This window comes from Pelodiscus sinensis, chromosome 3 (genome assembly GCF_052426305.1).
Source record: "Pelodiscus sinensis isolate ZL-2025 chromosome 3, ASM5242630v1, whole genome shotgun sequence".
NCBI classification, from domain to species: domain Eukaryota; kingdom Metazoa; phylum Chordata; order Testudines; family Trionychidae; genus Pelodiscus; species Pelodiscus sinensis.
In genome coordinates this window covers 130128849-130153685 of record NC_143054.1, presented here as the reverse complement: position 1 = coordinate 130153685, position 24837 = coordinate 130128849, and the positions used below count along the sequence as shown (strand labels likewise).

The 24837-nt window shown below is 38.2% G+C and overlaps 1 protein-coding gene across 1 annotated transcript in view; it reads right to left on the bottom strand.

Annotated features, from left to right (window-relative positions):
• Nucleotides 1-24837, bottom strand: part of RYR2 (ryanodine receptor 2) — a 646972-nt gene that overhangs the window by 242092 nt on the left and 380043 nt on the right. Inside the window, exons 26-29 of the mRNA XM_089777369.1 lie at nucleotides 21240-21399; nucleotides 15340-15487; nucleotides 8907-9115; nucleotides 6333-6507 (exon numbers count right to left, since the gene is read on the bottom strand). Of these exons, the coding sequence (XP_089633495.1) occupies nucleotides 6333-6507; nucleotides 8907-9115; nucleotides 15340-15487; nucleotides 21240-21399 (692 nt within the window). The remainder of the gene's footprint in view (nucleotides 1-6332; nucleotides 6508-8906; nucleotides 9116-15339; nucleotides 15488-21239; nucleotides 21400-24837) is intronic.

Sequence of the window (24837 nt, the reverse complement as noted above, 5' to 3'; positions counted from 1 at the left end):
CTAGTCTATAAAGTGCTACCAGACTATTTGTTGTTTTTTCAGTTTTCCAATAATAGTGTGAGGTATACTACCTTCCAAGAATCAGAAAGCAGTACACCTCTGTTGTTATTCTGAACACAAGGCTCTCTAAAAGGAGATGTGGCAAGAAATTATATCACATTCCAAATAATTCACTTCAGAAATACCAGACAGTACCTCAATGATTGCCTTACTGAACATGGGACCAAATTCTCTGCTTTTGTCAAGTGCTGTCATCGCTCGTGATTTTACAAGTCTTATAATATTTGATTTTGCTCATCAAGCTTCAATTTAGAATCATGTTTATTTGCTTTTTTTTTTTAAACAAGAACCTCACCTTTCCTTTAAAAACAAACATTTTCCTAGCCCTGACGGCTGCAGAGAAAAAGCTTGAAAATTTGTCCAAAAGGTAATCTAAAGGTTCAAAAACCACAACAGCAAATAGAAAGTTCATACACTGATTTCTTGAAATCTAATTACTTTTAAATTATCCTTATGATATTTTAGGGCCAGATTCCAAGCGTATGAATGCCTAGGGTCCTTGAAACTTCAGTCAAGTTGACGGATGGAGGTGTCCCTATGTAGCATCAGGTGTAAAGTTTGTGGCACAACATTAGAAAAAGATTGGTCTCTCAGCTCTTCACTTCTAAGAGAAGACCCTATTTATTAGAGAATGAAATTCACAGCTGTGCAGAGTAACACCACTTGGAAAATTACATTTGAGCACCTCTGGTTGTTACATTCATGGTACTATTTTAGAATACATTTTCTTTTTTTTCTTCCATTCATCCTCCTTGTTCCCTTTCCATCTAACTATACTATATAAAATGTATTTGACTTGTCTGCTAAAAAAAACAAAACACCGCTATTAAGTTAAAAAATGCCAAAAAGATAATTTTCTCCTTGTCTCCCAAGAAGTGAAAATCTGGATCTTCCATTCCATTAGAGCTGAACAGAATCTAAGAGAAACTGGGAAGGAGAAATGGTAATGCTCAGCAGGCAGAACAGCTGGCCTTTCCCATTCTTTGGGATCCAGGAGATTAAGAATTTTGCAGGATGGGAAGGAGCAGACCCTGAATTCATGACATACTCTGTATACACAAGTAGAAGAATGTCACAGACAAAAGCCACAGCCGTTAACTCTGCTCTGCAATAGCCTCCAGACTTCAAAACTTCTTTTGAATATTTTATTACAGATAAGAAAGATTCACTGTCATTTACATGTGTGTTAAACAAGATAAATACAAGGCCAGAACCTACAAGCCACAAGACATTAGTTTGTAAGATAAATGTCTGGATTTCGATCTTCATGGCAAGGCTCTTAGTAACGAGACATCATTTTCACACACAGATAATGAGATTGCTCAGTCAGTATGATTCATGACTACTTTTTACTGCAAATCTATTGGTAAAATATAATATAGACCATTTCTCAGCAGAATACTAGAACTAAATGGGAAATCATATTAAACAATTTATAACAAGGAGTTCTATTTGCATAAATCAATATATATTTAAATTAATACCTGCCTAGCAGCTTAACTTAAAGCAAGCTAACATGAACCCTGCTGAGTACAATGAACCATGAATGACTGCAAATGGTTTTAGGCAAAGCCAAATTTCACAACTCTCTCTGCAGTAGGATGACAAATCTTCATGCATCACTCCAGAAGAATTGTTCTTGTGAGCAAATGTCCCCAGGGCAGTTAGTGTAGTTAGAGAATGGGTGTTCAGAGAAGCATAACATACCTGTAACAGCAAGAACCTCTGTAAAACAATTCATCGCTTTCATAGTATTCTAGAATCATAGGCTACGTCTACACTGCAGGGTTTTTGCGCAAGAAGTCTTTTGCGGAAGAGTTCTTGTGCAAAAACTTCTTGCGCAAAAGCACGTCCACACCTCAAAGCGCATCGCTTTTGCAATACGTTATTGCACAAGAGAGCGTCCACGATTCATGGACACTCTTGCACAAGAAAGTTCTGATTGCCATTTAGACAATGGCCATCAGAGCACCTGTGCTTTTTGCGCAAGAAACCCCTGCAGAGCATCCACACATGCCTTTTTGCGCAAGAGCTGTAGTGCAAAAAGGAATTATGCCTCATAGAAGGAGGTATACCTATGCCACAAAAAAGCCCTCAGTTCTGTCGATTAACTGTAGATTTTCTTGTGCAAAAACACACTTGAGGTGTGGATGCTCCATGGGTTTTTGCGCAAAAACACCTTTTAGTGTAGACGTAGCCTCAGGGTTGGAAGAGACCTCAGGAGATCAACAAGTCCAACCTTTTATTAGGCACTGATGAGGGTACATCTGGAGTATTGTGTCCAATTCTGAGCCCCCAATATAGAAAGGATGTAGATGCACTCTTCTTTACTCTACAGAAGAGAAGAGTGAGGGGGAATTTGATAGCAGCCTTCAACTACCTGAAGGGAGGTTCCTAAGAGGATGGAGAGAGACTGTTTTCAGTAGTGACAGATCAAGGTGCAATAGTCTCAAATTGCAGTGGGGGAGGTTTAGGTTGGATATTAGGAAAAGCTATTTCACTAGGAGGGTGGTGAAGTACTGGAATGGGTTACCTAGGGAGGTGGTAGAATCTCCATCCTTAGAAGTTGTTAAGCCCAGAGGAACTTCCCAAAGCAGGAACAACCCCAACTAAATCATCCCAGTCAGGGCTTTGTCTCCTTGAGTGCTCAATGGAACAGTGCAGCCCTGAATCATCTTCAGCATGAAAAAGTCTTCAAGTAGCATTTTATAACATATAATATAGAAGACTCCTAAAACAACGTACAATGTTTCACACAAACTTCATGATTTCATATTTTTAAATAGATTTCAGATTAAAATTTAAGAATGCATGCCATGTATGAGCATGTCAGACTGCACTTTTCGTACTGTACCTTCTGAGAGGAGCAGAATCGAATATGGCCCCAGGATTCTATTCTCAACTATTTCAGAAGTAATCTTGGCAATCTCTCAATTACTCTATCTGAAGGGGGAGAATAATTCTTGCCTAATTACTGAGGTATAGCTATGAGACTTGCTCAGTAATAAGGGCTGTGTAGTACACAGAACTGAGAACACTAGCTGGTGGGGTCTCCTATTCACACCTACCACACCTTCCTGAAGTAGAGAATGTAAATGGAATGTAATTGGGGTGGAACTGCTCTAGAAAGCTAGAGATGAAAATGAGCATTCCTCCTTCTTTTAGCACAGCAGAGGAAGCCGATGCAGGCATTTAGCATTCATTTGCTTTACTAATGCCACAGCCTACTAAAATATAAGCCAAAGAAAGTTAACTTACCCTGTTTTTAAAAGCTGTAATTTTAAAACAGCAGTTACATCCTCCCAGGGGTAAGTGCTCATGCTCTTGCTCACTTATTGCATCAACTTACTTACACAGGGTGAATATAGCACAGAAAATATTTACAGTAGGGATGAACACACACCATAGCAGACTACAGAACTGCAGTTTTTAATTAAAAGAGAGAAATAAGAATTTATTTTCATGACCCCAAAAAGTGTTGTTATGGTCAGCACCATGTAGCATGGGAACAAGACCCAAAAAGAAGAACCACTCTGGCTACCTGGCATGAATATGAGACAGGCAGTAGTGAATTCATACAAAGAGAACTTGATTCAAAGCTTATTCGATTCACACTGGGTTAAGGGATCTTTTGATCAGGCTCCTTCTCTACTCTATGAACAGCTCCACAAAAGTTTTATGACAATATGCAGAGGAACTTGCGGTCCGGATAGGGACTTTGATTTATGTTTCTACTAGAACAGGGTCACTCTCGGTGCGCTATAACTATTTAATATCATGCAGGGCTTGAGGAAGCCCATTGCCTCTTGTATGTCTGCAGAAACATCTCTCAGTGCTTCTTCAATTGTGTATCATAATATAGCAATTACTGACAGAATGAAACAACTTTTTGCTCTATTGAATATTTTGAGGGTGATATTCTATTGGGAAATACAACTGTTTCTGGTAAGCCATTTTAGATATTAACTATTGTATGTATCATTCATAAAAACAGAATATACATTTTTAAAATATGCAATAAATAAAACCCAATCTCGATTAACGGGGACCAGTCAAGTTGCAGAGTTTTAAAATTCAGTCTCGCAGCTTTATTTTAGTTTGTGGGTATGTGTATCTAATCACAGATTGCTGCTTTTTGTTTGAACAATGTATTGAATTATTTTAAACAACCCACTTCATTATTTACTTTTATGCTGACTGTAACTGTTAGCACACAGACTTCCTTTTATCCTACAAGGAGATCAACAAAAATATGATATTTCTAACATGAATATGCCAATGGCTTTCTTGTAAACCAGTATCGTCTACGATGATGTGCTTCAATATATTTAGTGCATGACAATTAAACTTTTCAGTGACTTCCACTGTACATTTCACTAGCGCTCAAGATCAGCGTCATACAGTAAATTATTATATTTCCACTGATGCTCTCCTTTCTGCCCATGAAGTTCTCAGCAAAATGAGAGAAAGCAAACCTACTGTGTAAAGCGATGTTGAAGTTCTTCTACCTAGTAAACTATGCTATGTGTTGGGATATGTAAAAATTAATAGGGGCCTAGGATAGTGGTAAGGAGTTTAGCCACAGTAGGCATTATCCTTGAACATGCTTTTTCCCTTTGTTTTTGCAGCCTAGAAAAATAGATAAGTGTGCAGCTGCTCCTCTTTATTGTGTCTTTTATCTACCCTCACTGGCTCTGTATAAATATTTCAGGGTTACTTTTCTTGTAAGCTCTGTAACCTGTTGATTTGGAAAGTTTGTAGCACAGAAAAGTGCTGATTTAATTAGAAATTCTGTAAATAGTAATTGGGGCGGGTATAATAATATTCATCACCTGCTTATTAATATTCGTTTTATGGGAGTAAACATTATTAAATAAGGTTTTAGGAAAAGTAGTGATGGACATGTGAATTAACATACTAAAATAGATTAAAGAGTGTAATTGGTGCCATGTTGCTGCCACTTGGACATGGTGTTGGATGTCCAAGGTAAACATGCCTGGGCACTAAAGCAGTTCCATTTACCCCATCCACTCCTGAGTCGCCTGTTTCTTCTCAAAGGGTATGTCTAGACTACATGCCTCTGTCGCCAGAGGCATGTAGATTAGGCTACCAGACATAGGAAAATGAAGCGGCGATTTAAATAATCGCCGCTTCATTTAAAGTTACATGGCTGCCACATTGAGCCGACAAACTGTTTGTTAGCTCAGCGCAATAGTCTGAACGCGCGGGTGGTGACATCAAAGGTATCTGTCGACCACCCAGGTATACCTCATCACAGGAGGCATACCTGGGTGGTCGACAAATACCTTTGATGTCGACACCCGCGCGTCCAGACTATCGTGCTGAGCCGACAAACAGCTGATTAGCTGTTTGTCGGCTCAGCGCGGCAGCCATGTAAATTTAAATGAAGCGGCGATTATTTAAATCGCCGCTTCATTTTACTATGTCTGGTAGCCTAATCTACATGTCTCTGGCGACAGAGGCATGTAGTCTAGACGCACCCTAACACTATGCACATAGTAATGGGAGATAGCCGTGTTAGTCTCATCTTGCTAAAACAAAAGGAAAAACTATATAGCACTTTAAAGACTAACAAGATGGTTTAATAGGTGATGAGCTTTTGTGGGCCAGACCCACTTCCTCAGATCATATTCTGGAAGAGAATTGGCATGGCTATATATACCAAAGGAATACAATGAAAAAAGTGAACACATTATTAAACTGACAAATTAGATTCAGTATAGAAGGTGAGATGTGGGGGAGGGAGGGAATAGCTATTTGAGTCAATGAATTGCTAATCAACGGTGATAAGGGGGAAGCTATCTTTGTAATGGTTAAGGTAATAAGTATCTTTGTTAAGGCCCATTCGTAAAGTATCAAATTTAAGCATGAAAGAAAGTTCTGAAGTTTCCCTCTGTAATCTGGTGTTAAAGTCTCTTTGAAGTAAGATGCATGTAGTAAGGTCATTACAATTATGTCCAGGTAAGCTGAAATGAAAAGCAACTGGTTTTTCCTCGTGAAGATGTCTGATGTCTGATTTGTGGGCATTAATTATTTGGCGAAGTGTCTGAGAAGTCTGACCAATATACATAGCAGAAGGACCCTGTTGGTACATGATGGCATAAATTATATTTCTGGATGAACAGGAATATGTTGCATTCCCATCTGCACAGGCACACATCCCAAAGAGCCAGTTAAAAGGCCGTCAACCCACAATAGGCATAGTTTACGTACAAAAGCGAGTTAACAGCACAAAGCACGCAGACACTTACCATCACCAACCTCAAAGTCCTTAAATGCAAGCTCTGAACCTGAGTCATCAAGCAGGATTTCACCGTTCAGGGTGAACATCATGGTGTGCTCATTCATGTCAACCATACATCCCACGACATCCCCTGCCAACCAAGAGCGGCCGAAATGCTCATTACCCTGGTGCCATCGCTGGGCCTGAAAGGGATTTAAAAGAATAAATACAATGAGAATATTTCTCTCCCCCTCAGTGATATGACTAATAATCATCTCCCTCAATACTTTTTCAGCAACTCATTCTGCAACAGCGCCAACAAATATCACAATTAGGCTCTGAGAGTAATAATTCTACAATTAATTTTGTCGAAGCACTTCCAATGAACATTGTAAAATGAGTCCCAGTGAACAGAGAAGTAAATTGCTATCTCGGCACACTAGTAACACATGTAAGAATACTTTTTATTTTTATTTGGTGAAAGATCTACAAAAGAGCTATAATAAAAATAATATGGCTGCAACTGCAAAATTAAATAGCTGCTTCATAGTATTTTTTTGTTTAATTATTCTCACGCAATCCGCTTGGCCTCTAAATTTTATGCTTCCAAACAATCTTTAAAATATGTCATTCTAAATGCATTTAGATAACCTGCCTGACTTGCTCTCTAGGGACCTGATCCTGCAGGGTGCTGTTTCTACTGAAGAAGCTGAGGGCATTGTTGCCCAAGGACTGGCTCAGCATATTGCAAGTTTGAATGGCTGCCCTTTGTTGTGGAATTCGCATAAGAGCACAATCTAAATAAATACATGAACATTCTTACAAAATTTACCAAAAAATACCCCCACCAAAAGCAAACAAAAACCCAGGATCAATGACTTAACTAAGACACCCATTCCATCAGGACTACATTTCTGGCCGGTAGTCCCTCGTCAAAAGCCTGGGAGAAATGAGAGCTTTGTGGCATGCCCTGAAATGCAACAATCTCAAGCTCTCTCTGACCAATGGGGGAAATGAGAACTGAGACTCAGAACTGAGTCTCTTCTAAATAAAATGGAAAGTGTTAATTCCCAAAATAAACTGGAAAGTGTAAATTCCAGCACCTCAGCTGGTCTCAACTGCTGTGGTACTGCAAGAGGTTAGAGACATTCTTAAAAGGTAGTTACAGCTAAAATCCTTAAGAAATGTATTGGTCAAAAGCAACGTCTTATACAGTACCAGGAAATGAGATGGGACCCAGAACAGAACAGAACACACAGCAAAGGCAAAATATGTTTCCTGCAAGAAATAAAACTAAAAAGTGGGTTAATATCCATTACATTAATCTTAGCAAAACAAAAGGTATTACTAAAATCCCATTACTGGCTTACAGATAGATTGAAGTTTTTACCTGAGATTGCATTTGCTTGTAACATTGCCTGATGCCACAGTTTATACCTAAAACAGGGCAAGGAGAGGCATTCGTGCTGTTGCTTTATGTGTTAGTGCTCTTATACAGTTGCAAGGGAAGTACCAAGGTCTCAACTCAAGATTTAGCAGCAAAACTGATTCTCAGTTTATTATCATTTCAAATATATTCTGTGCCTATTTTCTGCTAATGATAGAACACAGTGAATGGTTATTTAATTTGATCGGTGGTTTAAAAAATTCAGACTTTTCAGTTCAACATTAATGCATCTCAGTTTGGATCACACTACACTGTCAAATAGAAATGCAGTAACAACAATAAAATAGGATTGAGGTAGGGTTGGCTTGACAATCTGGGTTTCTGAAAATTGAGTTTGTGAAGAGTAATGCTAATTTCTGTCAAGTGTTATAACAATAAGATCACTGAATTCTAACTCCAGATACAAAATGCATTTGCTATACGTTTTTGTACTAAGACATGAGTCACCACTAGTCTACACAGAAACTATTATCATGGCAAAAGATTTCACATTCTAGCCAGGCTTTAATGAGTCATTTTACTCTTGTGAACAATCAAAAACCTGTGGCATAAAAAATGTTCTGCTGGTCTATATATTCCCATACAACTAGATTTCAATCTCTTCTTGTTTCTATCATAGTCAAGTTGAAGCTAGAACTACATTTTCTCATTAATATGTGCTAAATGCTGTCAGCGATTCTGCATTAAAAATTTGTTTTCATTTTCATAACTCTGATATTCCTGTAATTTTACACCAAACTCAGTCTAGTGTGATTACTGCTGACAATGAGAATTACACTCTCTTTCCTACGGATAATTCCGATAGAGAGAACATTGCACTAAGCTTCAGCAGAAATGGGTTCTAATCTCAGTTCTTCTGGTGACTTCACTTGTATTGATTAAATGATCTATGCATCAAATGCTAACCAAATTTCGTGCATTTTGAGTTTTTCGTTAAGCATTATAAACGTACCAAGTATTATTACTATATTTTTGCCACGTAATACTGTTCTATATTCTGAAATATTTTACCTTTCATTCCACACAGACTAGATTCTTAGTATTTTCCAACACTGAAACAAATGCTCAAGTGCTGAAAGATATTAAGCTATTAAACTATAATAGGAAGAAAAATTAAGTGATTTTTGTATCCTGTCAAAACAAACATATACAAACCTTGAAGCCATCAAAGACAAAAGCTTGCTCATCTGAACCAAGTTCTTGGTCTGGTTGGCAGCCTGGTCTGGTCCAGCCAACTCTCATGTCTCCTGCAGTGACCACCTCAAACTCAAAGTACCATTTTCCAGCCTTCACTGCATAAGTCTTCTCAGTGCGGAATATCCGAAATCTTTCCATTATCCCACTGTACACATCTAACCTTGTAGCTGCAAAGTTTTTAAAAAAATCCTTATGTTTATCTGGTAACAAAATGAAAGTAATGAAAATAAAAGGCAATTACTACTATGTTTGTATAGTATCCATGCCTCTTAACCTTACTGAAAAACATTATGAAGTAGATAATGTCAATTAGCAATGATTTACCATATACCATGATGCTGTATAGTCAAGAACTGAAGTTCAGAAAGCTCAATTAATTGTGAGATAGTGGTGCTATCAATGTCTGTTAATGCACAAGAAAATACCATAGTTTAATAGATTTTAATGACAGAAGGTTCACTACAATCATCTACTCAGAGCTCCCGAATAACACAGACTACAGAATTTTTACCCAGTAGTTCTACTTCAAGCCCATATTGTAATAGGGTTGAGATATATCATATATTTTAGAAAGATATCCCATCTTATTTTAAAGATCAGAAGAGATGAAGTCTACACCACTTTCCTAGATAAATTGTTCCAAAAAGTAATTATACCTCACTGTGAAAAATGTACTTTATTTCCCATTTGAATGTGACTAACTTGAACATCCAGCCTTTGGATGTTGTTACAACACACATTGCTAAATTAAATCCTCTACTATCAGAAATCTTCTCCCCTAATTAGTTCTTCTAACTGTGATTACATCACTACGTAAATAACTCATTATAACACAGCCGTACAATATTTATTTACTGAAATGACCCCTATCCACAGTTATATGTCCATAGCTAAGGACACTTGGATCATAGCATTTAAGCATACTTTTTCTGCAGTGGGAAGAGTGGGGAGGAGGAAAGGATGTACTTATATCAAGGGTGAGCAATAATTTTGACCAGGGGTCACTTCAGACATTTTTGAAGTACCCCCAAGCTGCCCTGGAAAAGGTGGAGTCTCAGGCAAAAGGGAAGGGGCCAGGACACTTCCGTGATTCCCTGCCCACAGATCTTGATTGGTCTGTGGACCGTGGAGTACACGAAGTCTTTGCTCTGGCCAGAGCCCGCGACCCTGGCAGTGGGAGGAGACTTTGCATGCTCCTCTCGCCCCCATGTCAATCAGGCCCTGGAGGTGGAGGGAGAACTTGAAGTCTGCCCCTGCCCTGCAAGGGAGTGCCATGCTTAGGATCACCAACTAGCTAAGCAGCAGCTGGCAGCTGACTAAGTGCCGAGCCCCTTGCAGGGCGGTAAGAGACTATGCACACTCCCCCTGCTCCCAGACCAATCAGGGTTTGGGGGTGAGGAGAGCATGTGAAGTCTCCTCCAGCCCTGCACCCATCCTGATTGACCTGGGGGTGGGGGAAGCACAAACACTCTTGCTTCCTGCCCTCCGGTGCACAGACTTACAGTCAACCTCCAGGGTTGACTAAGCGCCACGTGCTCCCCCATCCCTAGGCCCTGAACGGCCTAAGAGCAGGGGAACATCAGGTCCTCCACGGGCCAGATCAACCTACTTGGCGGGCCAGATCCAACCCGTGGAGGCTCTTTTGCCCACCCCTGATTTATATGCATGAGTCTTTAGCAAACAGGCACCAGATGACCACACTTCTACATTAGAAAAATGATATCAACTTCTGAGAAGGAGAAAGAAAGGTCAGTGAGTATGAAAAAAAAGATGCCCTTTCAAATACAATGTAGGACACATAACGATCATTCTTACTATAATAAAACTTGACTGATGTGAAGCTCAGTGGGTGACGTGATATCTTTTTTTGGACCTACTTCTGTTGCCGAGAGAGACAAACTTTTGAGATTACATACCGCTGAAGGCCGTACAATGTCCAAGGATAAAAGAAAAATCAATGTATGATATTTGAAATCAGACCCAAACAGGTATTTATAAAATATTGTTGGACACTGAAATAACATACAAAATTTCAATTGAATAGACTATCCTTATTTAGTTTCCATCCTTGGTTTACGTGCAAATACCAGTAGGAAAAAACCAGCAAAATCTGGCAACCCTGCACATTGGAAACAGTAAACAAAATGTCTCAAAGGCCACAAATGGAACCTCACTGTGCTGCAGGTTGCCCACCAGTCACCTAGAACATTTGGGATGCCAATAGACATAAGAAACAACAACTTATAAGGACACAGCTGAAAATATTCCACCTTGTCAACCAAGCCTCTAAAAAAAAATATCATGAACCAAAATCCAGAAAACCACTAGAGGTCTCTAAATCCTTTAAAAATCTTTTATAGAATTGGAATGATGAAGAGGGGCTTCCCCCAATGTGCAAAAGGAAAACATCCTACATCATACAATAAAACCTGAGAAAGTAATAAATCTGCAAAACAATCACTGTATATTTCTAAAGATAACTATAATATAGTAGTATAACTCCATCACTTCCTAGTTTTGTCACAAGGTTTTCAAATATATTGAACAAATTACTTAGAAAAAATGCTAGTTTATTCTTCATTCGTTTGCATTTATTTAATACTATTATTCAAATTGTATTTATTAAGTCTAGGCACTAAATTAAGCATTGAATACAAGAGCACAAAAGCTAAGTAATATGCAAGCAGAAACAGCCAATTCAGTATGAACATAATACAAAAACTGAAAAAGGGGCCAAGCACCTTAGGCTTTAAGCACCTTAGGGCTAAAAGCGCGTGTGTGTGTGTGTGTGTGTGTGTGTGTGTGTGTGTGTGTGTGTGTGTGTGTGTGTGTGTGTGTGTGTGTGTGTGTGTGTGTGTGTGTGTGTGTGTGTGTGTGTGTGTGTGTGTGTGTGTGTGTGTGTGTGTGTGTGTTGCAGAGTAGACCCCAAAGAGGGGAAATCACACCTCAACATATACCACAGAATAGTCCTTCATGGCAGTATACATTTCCACAGTACACTGGAGAGGAGGCAATATCAGGGGTTTAGACAGTGCTTATACACCAGAATGGATTGATGTGCTCTCAACCACAACGTACTCTAAAATAAATACAACAGAAAGTTTTTGACAGGGTGAATTGAATATAAAATGACCTTATTTCACCTCATTTAACATATTCCTAAAAAACCCTTTTCAATATTAAGGTATTTTTCATAATCTTCTCCATTTCAGCAGGCTCATATATTAATTAGAAACACATTTTTATGTGCATCCGTATTCTTCATGATAATATCTTTATGCTGCAACCTCCTGCACATTTTATTTACACTATGAACAGAAATATTTGGTGTGTGTTCCTGTGGGTAATGTCCAGTCTTTGTTCTTGGTGGCCTCATATGTACTTTGACCTCACCCACTTCCCCATCACGACATCTTGTTAGCTACCCTGCAGTGTCAGTGAAGGAGAAATCTCAAAGCAGTTTCTCTCTGTATTCTTAGAGAGAAAAATGGAGGTAATCAGGAAATTTCTCTTGGCACTACCTCTTCCATTGTCAAGATTTCTTGCATACACCCAAGTCTTACAAATTGAGTTTAAGAAATGCTTTTTTCTCATGATTCCTTTTTAATAAGACCAAAAAAAAGTTAACTGAGACCTGTGAGTTTCGTTCTACAATTCTACCACAGACACACAGGCCACACACCTTGAAAAAATAATCCACTTTCAGCACTGATGCAGTCCACTGCATATCTGAGAGTACCATTATTAAAACGTAGGCAAAACTAAATATTTAAGTGTAGCTAAATTCAACAGCATGCCTTGTACAATAGCTATTTAATGAGCATTGATAGTGAAGCGGTGTTGTATAGTACATATAGCAACTCTCAGTTCTTACCCCCAAAAGAATATGCAGTCTAATACCAGTAGGAAAAAAATGATCTAATGGCATGTTCCAGACTCCAGACATTTAGGCTACGTCTAGACTGGCATGATTTTCCGCAAATGCTTTTAATGGAAAAGTATTTCCATTAAAAGCATTTGCGGAAAAGAGTGTCTAGATTGGCACGGACACTTTTCCGCAAAAGCACTTTTTGCGGAAAAGCGTCCATGCCAATCTAGACGCGGCTTTGCGCAAGAAAGCCCCGATCGCCATTTTCGTGATCGGGGCTTTTTTGCGCAAAACAATACCGCGTTGTCTACACTGGCCCTCTTGTGCAAAAGCATTTGCGCAAGAGGGTTTTTGCCCGAACGGGAGCAGCGTAGTATTTTCGCAAGAACACTGACAATCTTACATGAGATCGTCCGTGTTCTTGCAGAAATTCAAGCGGCCAGTGTAGACAGCTGGCAAGGTTTTCTGCAAAAGCAACTGCTTTTGTGGAAAAACTTGCCAGTCTAGATGCAGCCTTAGGGTTAACCTCAAAGTGGTACAAGGATATTGTCTTAATGATTTTATTAAGAATTTATTTTGATTTAGTTAGTGACATCTTCTTAACTAGCATCAAAGAACACTGAAAAGAATACTAAACACCCACATGTATATTTAATCCTACTAATTTATTTCGAAAGACATGTATCCTAGAGCAAGTTTTATAATTCATAATTATGAAGATTTCCCTAAGTAACAGTTTTTTCTATGTATATGGTTTATAATATCTGAATTTTCCCCATAATATTTTCCCTGCAGCCAGCCTCTTGATTTCTTTTAAGAAGAAATTATAAAATAACTTGTCTGTCTGTCAGGTATCAAATGCCAATGAAAGAAGTGAAGCAGAAAGCTTCCTCACACTCTAGATGCTCTGTGATTAGAATACTCATGAGCACCACTGTACAGTCTGTTCATTATCTGTAAATTCATACTGACAGGAAAAGTTACAATCTTTTAAATGAGGGCACTCACAAATTGATCAGAAGTCCTTTTTTAATGGCCCTCTACTATTAGAGCAATCATTTACAAACTACCACAAAAATGGTGTCACTACACTAAGGTCACAATTTACAAGAATTTGTCAGCATTTTCCTTGTCTTTGAGATTAGTCCTTGCATTGGACATTAACCAGCATGAAACACTGGTTAACTGCTAGCTTGCTACTTACTTTAAAGTAGCTGAAAGAATATAAATCCTCATTCTTTAATATATGTGTATAACATTCAGTATTGCAGCCTTAAGAAAAGTTACATCAGTACATGTTAAAGACGTAAACACATTCTCATGTTTTGGAGAAAAGTATTTCAGAGATAATAATTTCACACAAACTAAGTTAAACTGATATGTAAGAATAAAACACAGTTATCTAAGGCCACATGGAATCTCACTGACATTTAGGTACACTAATGGATGCTCTGAAGTACTTGGAATCACATTATTAAATTTCCTACATACAAGGGCTACGTATGTACTGGCATGATTTTCCGAAAATGCTTTTAATGGAAAAGTTTTCCATTAAAAGCATTTTTGGAAAAATCGCTTCTAGATTGGCAGGACGCTTTTCCATAAAAGCACTTTTTGCGGAAAAGCGTCCGTGGCCAATCTAGACGCGGTTTTCCGCAAAAAAGCCCCCATCGCCATTTTCACGATCGGGGCTTTTTTTGCGGAAAACAGTACTGTGCTGTTTATACTGGCCCCCTTGCACAAATGATTTGCGCAAGAGGGCTTCTGCCTGAACGGGAGCAGCACAGTATTTCTGCAAGAACACTGATGATCTTACATGAGATCGTCAGTGTTCTTGCGGAAATTCAAACAGCCAGTGTAGACAGCTGGCAAGTTTTTCCGCAAAATCATCTGCGATGTATAAATTGGTTCTAATTGTGACTACAACCAAATTCACCAATCTCTGAGGTCCTTACTCAGTTTACAGAGTTCTTTTACTCAGTATTTTAACAGCTTTTCTGTGAGGGCTTGATGTAGAAGTTGAAGTAAGACTTGATTCATATAACAATCTTTGGGGTATACTATCAAATGGCTGAAAGACTCTTAAAATTAATTAAAGTAACCCAATATCCTGGGAAGACTTAGAGGAATCCCTACATGCTGACGTGTTTTCAAGCATAGAGTCTTTTGAGGTACCCATTTCCATCTCAGGAAAATTAAAAATGGAAGGGTCATCAGGAAGATCAGCTGTGGAAGACAATAACTTCATGTGGCCTCTAAGAAGTAAACCTTAAACAATTTTCCTTGGCAACACACATGCTACTAAAATATGAAGTACTTCCCTGAGTTGGAATAGACGTGTTAATTCATCAATGAGAGATGGGTACAGCTTCAAAGCAATGGATTTGGCCATCCTCATCAACCCTGCAATGCCTCGAGAAACCATTCAATAGAGTTAAAAAGTTTAACAACAAATAGAAAAGCCTACACATTATTACCAATACCTATTGAAAATTATTGAGAATAAAAAAATGAATTAACTACCATGATCTTGATCAGGAGCTTCAAGGTTGTAACCATAGCCAAGAAGGGTGCGGACAGCCTCCCGGAGGCTATCTTTGTTTGACTTCTTGGTACGATCATCCAGAAGGGCATAGGGGACAAGGCGGGGGTTTCGTCGATTCTTCACATCCTACAGAAAGATAAGTTACTATAAATCTATGAAATTTCAGAGAAACCAAGTTAAAATTAAACATTTTTTCTCATAAATAAAATTGCAAAGGCAGTGGCATCAATTAAAAAAATTGCAAAAAGTGAAGTGAAGACTTGCAAAAAACAATACATACAACAAGCATCTTGCAGAAGAAACAGAAGTTCTTGAAATTGATACAAACACTGAATTCAAAAGAATCAATTTATTCACAAACATTGCCATTCAATGGTATGGCTTGATTTTTTTTTTCATTTCCAGCAAATAATATAATAGAAATATGTCCAAGCAACACCAAGTGTGAAAATCAAGAACAGAAAAGCATTGTTTACAATCTAAGTTTTTGTACTCTCTTTGGAATGGAGATCATGTTTTTCTTCTGTTTGTACAGCAGCTAGCTCAAGGATGATCTAGTTCATGACTAGAACTCCTAGGGGGCCAACATGATATAAATAACAATAGTGCCAATCTTGCACTACTCAAAGTCAGTGGCTGGTTTGCCTCTTATTAGCATGGGAGCAGGATCAGCCCCAAGACTCTTATTCTTATGATGAAGAACAAAAGTGCCACAACTCCAAAATTGAAAATAAAGGCTGCTTCTAATGTGAAGTACTCAAGACATATATGTTTGGGAAAGAAAGTATTGGATTTTACATGTCTAGCAAGAATCCATATGTAAACTCCATGAGTGTGCTTTCTACTGTGAAATTTTGTTAGCATAACATAAGATAAACCAGTTCCCAGTGGAATGAAATTATTAAGTGAGTTAAAGTTTGTTTCTAACATAGAATTCATTTCTTCCTATGCTAATGACATTTTAATTGAAAATGTTGCTTATATGGTCTATTACAAAACATTATGGCAGTGTTTGAGAGGATTATAATTTGTCTCTGCATTTTCACTTCCGGATTTAAAGTCTATTGGCAGTGGCAGAAGCAGTACAATAGATCTCTCTATATCCTTGCTAACTTTGTAGAGATTAATTTTTAACAAAACTAAAGGCCCATCTACTCTGCATCCAGACTAAGCCTCCCCTGCCTCTTGCAGCCTGGAGAGCCAGGCCAGGGTGCTGGGGGCTATCTTCTGGAAACACCACTGTATCAGTGACAAGTACCTGGAAATAGCCAGAACAGATGACCAAAAGAAATGCACACAAATAAGAACAATATGGGTCATCTAAGAGACTGTTACACCTCCCATTAGTAACAAAGGATTAGGCCAAACAAGCCTTTCACAACAGAAAATAAACAACAAGATGTATATGTGCATACACACATGCTATAGGTATGTGCTAGCCATACAAAATGATAAATGATCCAGTAAGGGCCACATCATAAAGAAAAAGATGTGGTATGAGAAATGCCTCGTAAAAGGCAGCATGGGTATGTCTACACTACCACCCTAGTTCGAACTAGGGTGGTAATGTAGTCAACCGGAGTTGCAAATGAAGCCCGGGATTTGAATTTGAATTTCCCGGGCTTCATTTGCATGTTGCCGGGCGCCGCCATTTTTTCAATGTCCGCTAGTTCAGACTCCGTGCCCCGTGGCTACACGCAGCACGAACTAGGTAGTTCGGACTAGGATCCTATTCCGAACTACTGTTACTCCTCGTGGGCTGTAGGTTGCCCAGAGCTGGTCTAACTAGTTACAGACATCTCCTCCCATCATTACAAAAGTATCTCACCACCATGTGATGGAGAAGGACTTGAATATGAGTATCAAAGTAATTAATTAGCTTTTTGTGTCTGTTCAATGTCTGTGCCATAACTATACCACATTAATATTTGGAGGTCTTGGGGTTTGATATTTATCACACCAGATTTTCTTTATCGATAAACTAAATAAAAATATGATTTTTTCAAGGTAATTGCAAATGGTATTCTCATTAAGCCTTGCCAAAGTTGTAGCTAATTCTGTTGAAAAGTGTGTCATATGTATTCACCTCCAAAAATAAATCCTATTCCTAAATTCTACTTCAGAGGTTGAATTTTGCTTTTGGGGGTATATGCACATGTGTTTTTCGCTCACTATTGATATTCATAACCTTTCCATAAGATTAAAAATATATTTTCCTATTTGTTTTGTCCTTTTCCATTTCGTAAACACTCATTTGTGCCTCCTGCATTATTTATGAAGCACAAGGTAATGTGCTTCTGACTTATTTACAGTACTTCTTACTTGTTTGTGATCAGTGTCAGGATTGATGTCAGCACAGTTCTGGGAACAGGATTTATTAAATTACTTGTGCTCCCTCTGCCGACTGTGGTTGGCTCTGCAACAGCGCATCAAAAATACTGTATATACACATGCACAAAGAGAGGCTATCATTCGTTAAAAAATTCCTTATAAACAGTGGTGAAGTGAGAAGATATGTAGACTCTGAACGGCACTTCTCCACCAGCTTAAAATAATAAAAATGGTTTTATTTGGAACCTAAACTGCTTGACAGTATGCCTTTAATTTGTGGCAGTTTTAGAATCTCAGAATTTTAGAAATTAGAGATACAAAAGACCTAGTGTGTCATTTAATTCATCTCACAGCATATTTTTTCACTATAGTATTCACACTAAAGATTTGTTCAATCAATTTTCAAATCTCTCTAAGGAATGAGGTTTCCTTTTGCTGGCAGACTATTCTACAAATCTCTTTAGATCTCACGGTGCACAGTACTATGTAGCATAACATATTACCTTACGCATTATTGTAACATTATAGTAACATGATGAGATGACAAAATGTAGCTCATGGTAAAACACAGTGTGGAAGCTAAGCAGAAGCATATATTACCATAGAAGGTAGTAGGTAGCAGCCATGCTATGTATATGACAGAATTAAATGTCAAAGTTTTGGTTTTGTTCCAATCTCAAACAAAAACGATTTTTTGAAACCTCAAGAGCTGTTGCAAAATGAAATGGTCATTTTCTAGATGGGTCTACTTCTGAGGTATTACTGCCATACCATATTTATTCTCTCTCAAGTGCAGCCCTTCATACCAATACACACAGACACAGAGAGACCCTGGACAAATGAATAATATGACTAATGTAGAGAAACAGTAGCCATACATCAACCCTGCTCTTTCCTCTCCTCTCCTACCCAACTCTGTGACATTTAAAAAAAATCAGCTGGCCTCACTCAGCTGTCTTTATAACTAGGCATCTCATTAATTGAAAGAACATATCATTTGGTTGCAAAGTTCATTGTAATAAGGTTGACAAAATTAGTCATTCTACAGTATTCAGATACATAAAGGTACACTGATCTCAAGTCCTAACAAACCTCAACCTTTACAACTAATTCACCTTGGAATATGGGTCTATATTTTGCTAATATATCACATGTTCAACCAAGGTGTTAATTAGCAAAAAAACAAATTTTAGATCTATTTTATTCTTAACTTGCTATTAACTGGTTTGTTGTATATGCATTATGACATTTGATTTGAGGCATCTCAAAGATACCAATGATTCTACGAAATTACAAGCATACACCCATTTTTTACTGCCTTGAAACCAACTCAGTTTCAAGGCCCTGCACTGCAACCATTTGGCTTCTGGCAGACAACAAAATTATGGGATGCAGACTTTTAATTTGCTAGTGATGTTGCAGTTGAGTATTAATAGACAGTCCTTCACTCTGGACTATGAATCCACTGCCTTCATAAAAACAATGCGTGAAATTGTGTATAGAAAATATATGTGCCTGCTTCTCTTACATGGCAATGTAGGGAAGTGCTACTCCCATAGTCTATTAGCCCAGCTCTCTATTAAACATAAAGACACTTTAAAATATCTGGGTTAATACTACATCTGTAAGCGTAAAGTAAGGGCATGTTCAGCCCAATTGTACACAATGGAATTTCACCAGTTTTGAACATGGCCCTGAATATCTGTACAAAATATATTAGAGCCCATATTAAAATTATTTAAAAATAGCCTAATATAAACAAATACAAATGTTATTAAATCTAAGACGGGTAGCTGTGTTAATCTGTGACTTTAAAAACAACCAATAGTCCTGTGGCACCTCAGAAACTAACAAAAATATATACAGTATCATGAGCTTTTGTGGGTTAATCCACTTCCTCGAATGAGCAAATAATTCACAAGCAACATAATCCAAAATATGGAAAACAGGTTTATAAAACGGTTTGCAAGATACATTCACTGAAGGTGCTGGAAATGATAGGTGGCATATTTCTTCAATATAAACAGTTTGTGAAATGTGACAAATGAAATTTAGTGATAAAAAAACTGTAAAAACATCAGAGTGTTTGCTGATAGAATACTGCTCAAAGTCTTAGTTTTGTTATTACGGGTTGTACCTCCCTTAACCGGGACACACTGGTCTGGCAACATCCGTGGTGCGGCAGGACTATGGATGTTCCTGGAACACAGAAGCCAGGTATAGGGAATTTTGGCCATGGGGCAGGAGCATGGCGGAGCGAACGGTGACTCAGCTGAGAACCCCGTGTTGCGAGGGTGGGGCGGCACAGCAGGGAATTCTGGCCCCAGTGGACGGACAATAGCAGTGGGACGGCAGTGGTCCCGGAGATCCGGCTCCAGTAGCCAGACAGTAGCAGGGGGCTGACTCCAGCCACGGAGCTCCAGCCCTGGTGGTGGCAGGATCAGCCGCAGCTAGAGAGCTCCAGCCTGGGTAGTCAGGGCTGGCCAGGCAGCAGTGGGGCCACTGGAGCCCTAGCTGTGGGGGCAGTGGTTCGCCATGGGCCATGAGGAGAGGGACCTCTCCTGGTCTGGCTAGTCCCCTTATTCAGGGCTGGTCAGGTCCAGAGTGTACGAGACCAGGGAGGTCCAGCCTGTACACGTCAAATTAAATTCAAGATGTACTGGGCTGCACCGTATAACTTGAATTCTTGAAAAAACCCAAATGGAGAGTTTGTAGACAGAAAATGCTTCTGTTTTGAAAATGTCTTTTCCCACAGTGCAAATCCATGAAAACTCAAACATTTCTATCATTTCTACGTGAAATGCTACCCCACATTCTTTGGCAAAAGTTCCTAGTTTGAATTCACAAATAATCACTAATGGATTGGTGGATTATGGTCCACAATAAAAATATTCCTACAGTGGTTGTCTTGAAAATGTTAATAATTACCACAATGGATTACATTGTACATGCATAGGACTTTAATATTTATTTATCGTTGTAAAAAACAGTTAAAGAGCCTGACTTTTGCTACTGACAACTCACTTTATATTTTACTAGCTCCTGACACACAAAACAAAAACTGATCACCAGAAGTGGCACGAATTGGAACCCCATTTGCTAACCTCAGTAAAGGAACAAAAATGTGTATGGGCCATGGAGACTGTATTACCCTCCCTTAGCACTGATCTCCTAAACCAGAGATAATGCTTATTGTAAGGTAATTAGTAGACGTTTATACAGTTGTACCTGTGCTTTCTCTTTTCAATGGACAAAGAGAAAAACTGAGTTTCCACTGTGAGGTATGTAAATTATTTCACTACTGTAAATCATTGCACAACTTTCCTGAAGAGCTCAGAGGAAAATATTTCAGAGGCACAGGGAAGCCCACGACTTCATCTGTAAGCTTTAGAGAGCACACAAAGAAATATGACCCTTCCCCCAAGCAGCTGTCTAGAACATGCAAAGAGACACCATAAATAGAGAAATGTCCTCTAACGTCATATCCCAAACTCAATTGTACCCTCTACATGTGGCTGAACTTTCAAGTCTCCAAGTTTGCTCTTACCTGCTGGATACCGTATGTCCAACCCTGTCTGATACGGTCCCTTGCCCACACATTGTGAGCATTCTCTGCTAGTTTATCCACCATGGCTTCTTGAGAAGGTGTCAGCTTGATAAAGCTCAGATCCATAGGAGCGGGCTTGTATCCACATGATAACTGGTAACTGTCAAACAATGCAGAATTTGTAATTGGTCATTTAAAAAAAATCACATTTCATTGAGAATAATACTAATAGATAGTACACAGGAAAACTAGGGCACCAATTGATAAAACCACATAAATAAAAATATAAATAATAATCCAGCCAAGAATCTAGGTTATAAGAATATTGGATGGAAATAATGCACAGAAATTAACTTTGGTTTCTAGTTAACTACATCTACTGTGAATGAAAAACTCCATATCATTAGATAGTAACATAAATTATTAGGTGCGGAAGTGACTGAAAGTTACCCAATTGCACAAAAAACTATAATATATACATTGTTACATTTCTTTACATGCTTAAAGCAGTGTAGAGATTAAAGCAGATAGCTATAATACATGCCCTCCCTGCCCATCAAGTATCTAATACCTAAGCACCTCACAATTCTGAATAGACTTTCTCTACACCTGAGAGATAAGAAAGGACTATCCTTATTTAACAGATGAAGAACTGAAGCACAGTGTAGATTAAGTGGCTTCTCCAAAGTCACACAGGAGTCTATAGCTGAGTATGGAACTGAACTCAGAACTCTACTACCCCACTATATTATCTCAGGCACTTCCTATCATGAATAGGAAGCACCATAAGCAGAGCTCTGAAAACATAATATAGAAAACCTTGAAGGGTTATGCGTTACTTATTTTATTTTTCCCCAATAGAATATTTCTATGCATTTCCCACCCTGCCAATGTTTGCCTAAATGAGGCAGGATTCCAAAAGTATTCAAAGTAGTATTGTGAGGCCCATGCTCAAGAAACCAATGGTTGATGTTGACAACCTGGCTAATGATCCATTACACTGCTCTACAGCCAAAAGGCTTCTGAAATAAATGTAGTCAAACTTTACTAATTCTGGGTCACTGAGAACGAAAATGATGCTTAAAATTGTTGATTGGCTCTAGTTTTCAGGATATGCTATTGGGTCAGTATATACGACCCTTGACTTGGGAATGGCGGAGGATAAGTGAGTTATAAAGGAAAGGGATCTCAATTTAAACCAGAAATGACTAAAATACATCTTTGACTGGATCTATGAATAAATCTATGACTGGGTTTGGACAGTACTTGCTTTTTAGGCCAAACAATGCATGATGCAATCTGAAGCTGATATTGTGTCATACATGATATGAATTGCATCATGTTATTCCTAGAAGTCATGGATGATGCAATCATAACGAAGCTTACATCACTCTGCTGAACAAATTGCCCTATATCAGCTCTAGAAATCATACAATGTCGTGTTCTCTTGTCAGTGTTTGATTTTGCAAAGGGACACATTTCTGTTTAGCCAAAGATGCCTCGTACTTGTGTGAACAGTGCAGATAACTTCTGCTATGTTTGTGGTGAAGTGACTTTTGCATCACAAAAGCGCAGTATAACCACTATATGGCTGCAAAATTGGAGATCATAACCTTCATTGGAGATCTATAACCTTCATTGTGGCTGCAAAATTGGAGATCAGGACAAGAGGTGGGCCCCACACATATGCTGCAACACTTGTGCAACAAATATTCACCAGTGGTTGAACAGGAAAAGGAAACTTTGTCAAGGCCATGGACAAAACACAAGCAGCTTTCAAGTACCTCCGTGGAAAATTTCCAAGGTTAAGTGAAGCTAAGATAAAGGAAGGTATCTTTGTTGGTCCTCAGATTCGTGAACTTCTTCGAAATGATGCATTTGACCATGCACTGCGTGGCAAGGAAAAGACGGCATGGAAAGCCTTCCAGTTAGTGGCAATAAATTTTCTCAGAAACAACAAGGCAGACAGCTACAGGTTGTTGGTGGAAAACCTCCTCAAGGCATACAAAAGCCTTGGTTGCAACATGTCACTAAAGATACATTTTTTGCACTCTCATCTAGATTTTTTTCTACCGAACTGCAGAGCAGTGAGCGACGAGCACGGTAAGCGATTTTACCAGGACATTGCAACAATGGAGAAACGCTATCGGGGCAAATGGAGTCCATCAATGCTTGCAGACTATTGCTGGACAGTGACAAGAGATGCTCCATTTAATAAATACAAGAGACAAGCCAAGAAGCGCCGAGTAGACACTTAATAGGACTAAACTATGTATATAATAATTTTTTGCATTTTGTTTCATAATAAATTTTATTTATATAACCCTTTTGTTGATTTTTAAAGTGTTACATAAACAGGCCAGGTGAAATATTATCATGTTAAGCAACCATAAACACATGAAAAGACCTAGGTTTACAATTTATGATTAAAACTCTACTATCTACACAATATACATAGACGTAAAATGTAAAAACTTAAATATCTTGGAAACAGTAGCCAATCAGTTGTTTTAATCATCATATTTGAATTCAGCACATCAAAATACATAATAAATAGCACATTTTATCTCTGAAGCAGACGACTTCTAAACAAATTGTAGACCAGTGTTATTTTTAGAGAAAATCATTGAAGTACTATGACATACAAAACGAAAAGTTTCTTGATATTTACTTGACCCTGGTCAATCTGGATATAAGGCTTGAGAAGCAGTAAAAATACTATTGATTTTATTAGCTGATGAGCTCTTCGTAGCAATGGTCAGTGAAATCACAAACTGTTGAAGACACTCTGTATTTCACTGGACTGAAGTATCTACCTTACGTAAACAAAACACTAGTGATGAAAAAAATCACGAATAAAAAAATAAATAATTAATCTATTAAACAATGAAGACCAATTGCTAGTCTGAGGGGAAAAAATAATGTGTATTTGTGGTAAAAGAATAAAGGCAGAAGAAATTATTTGTCCCCACTACTGGATCAGTATCAAAAAAGAAGTTTATGGTAGATTTGGTAATAGAATCCAGAGCTTATCACTCTTAGTCCTGTGTCTTTACCGTGTTTGGACCAGAAACAGCTACTACCCTCTATGGTGAGAACTGCATGGTTGGCCTCTCCTGTAAATTATCACAAAATGAGTTATATTCACTCATTTTATCTTCCTTAAAAACCTAAGTAGAAGAGGCAATAGAGCATGTATATAATTTAAATTATATAGTCATCAGACCTTCAAAAGGCTAAAGAAAACACCACCACAAATTTGTTTTAATCTTCAGTTCACGTCTGCTGATACAGCACAATATTTTGTTTTTCAATGGCCATTATTCCACAAAGTTTTTACCGTGTCCTCAATGTCAAAAAAATGCTTCAAAGCCTTAATAAAGCATCATGCAAAACATTGTAATAATACTAGGAAAGTCTCTCTCAGTTATTTTGGAACTGTTGACTTCAAAAAGAAGTGAATCACCTTTTTAAAATAAATCAGGCTATATTAAATTGGAATACAGCTATGCTGATGGCTAGAGGACAGTCACTTACCCAAGGTTACTGCTTTTTTAAAAAAAATCCTGCCATTTAACTCATAGCTCTTTAGACCTGC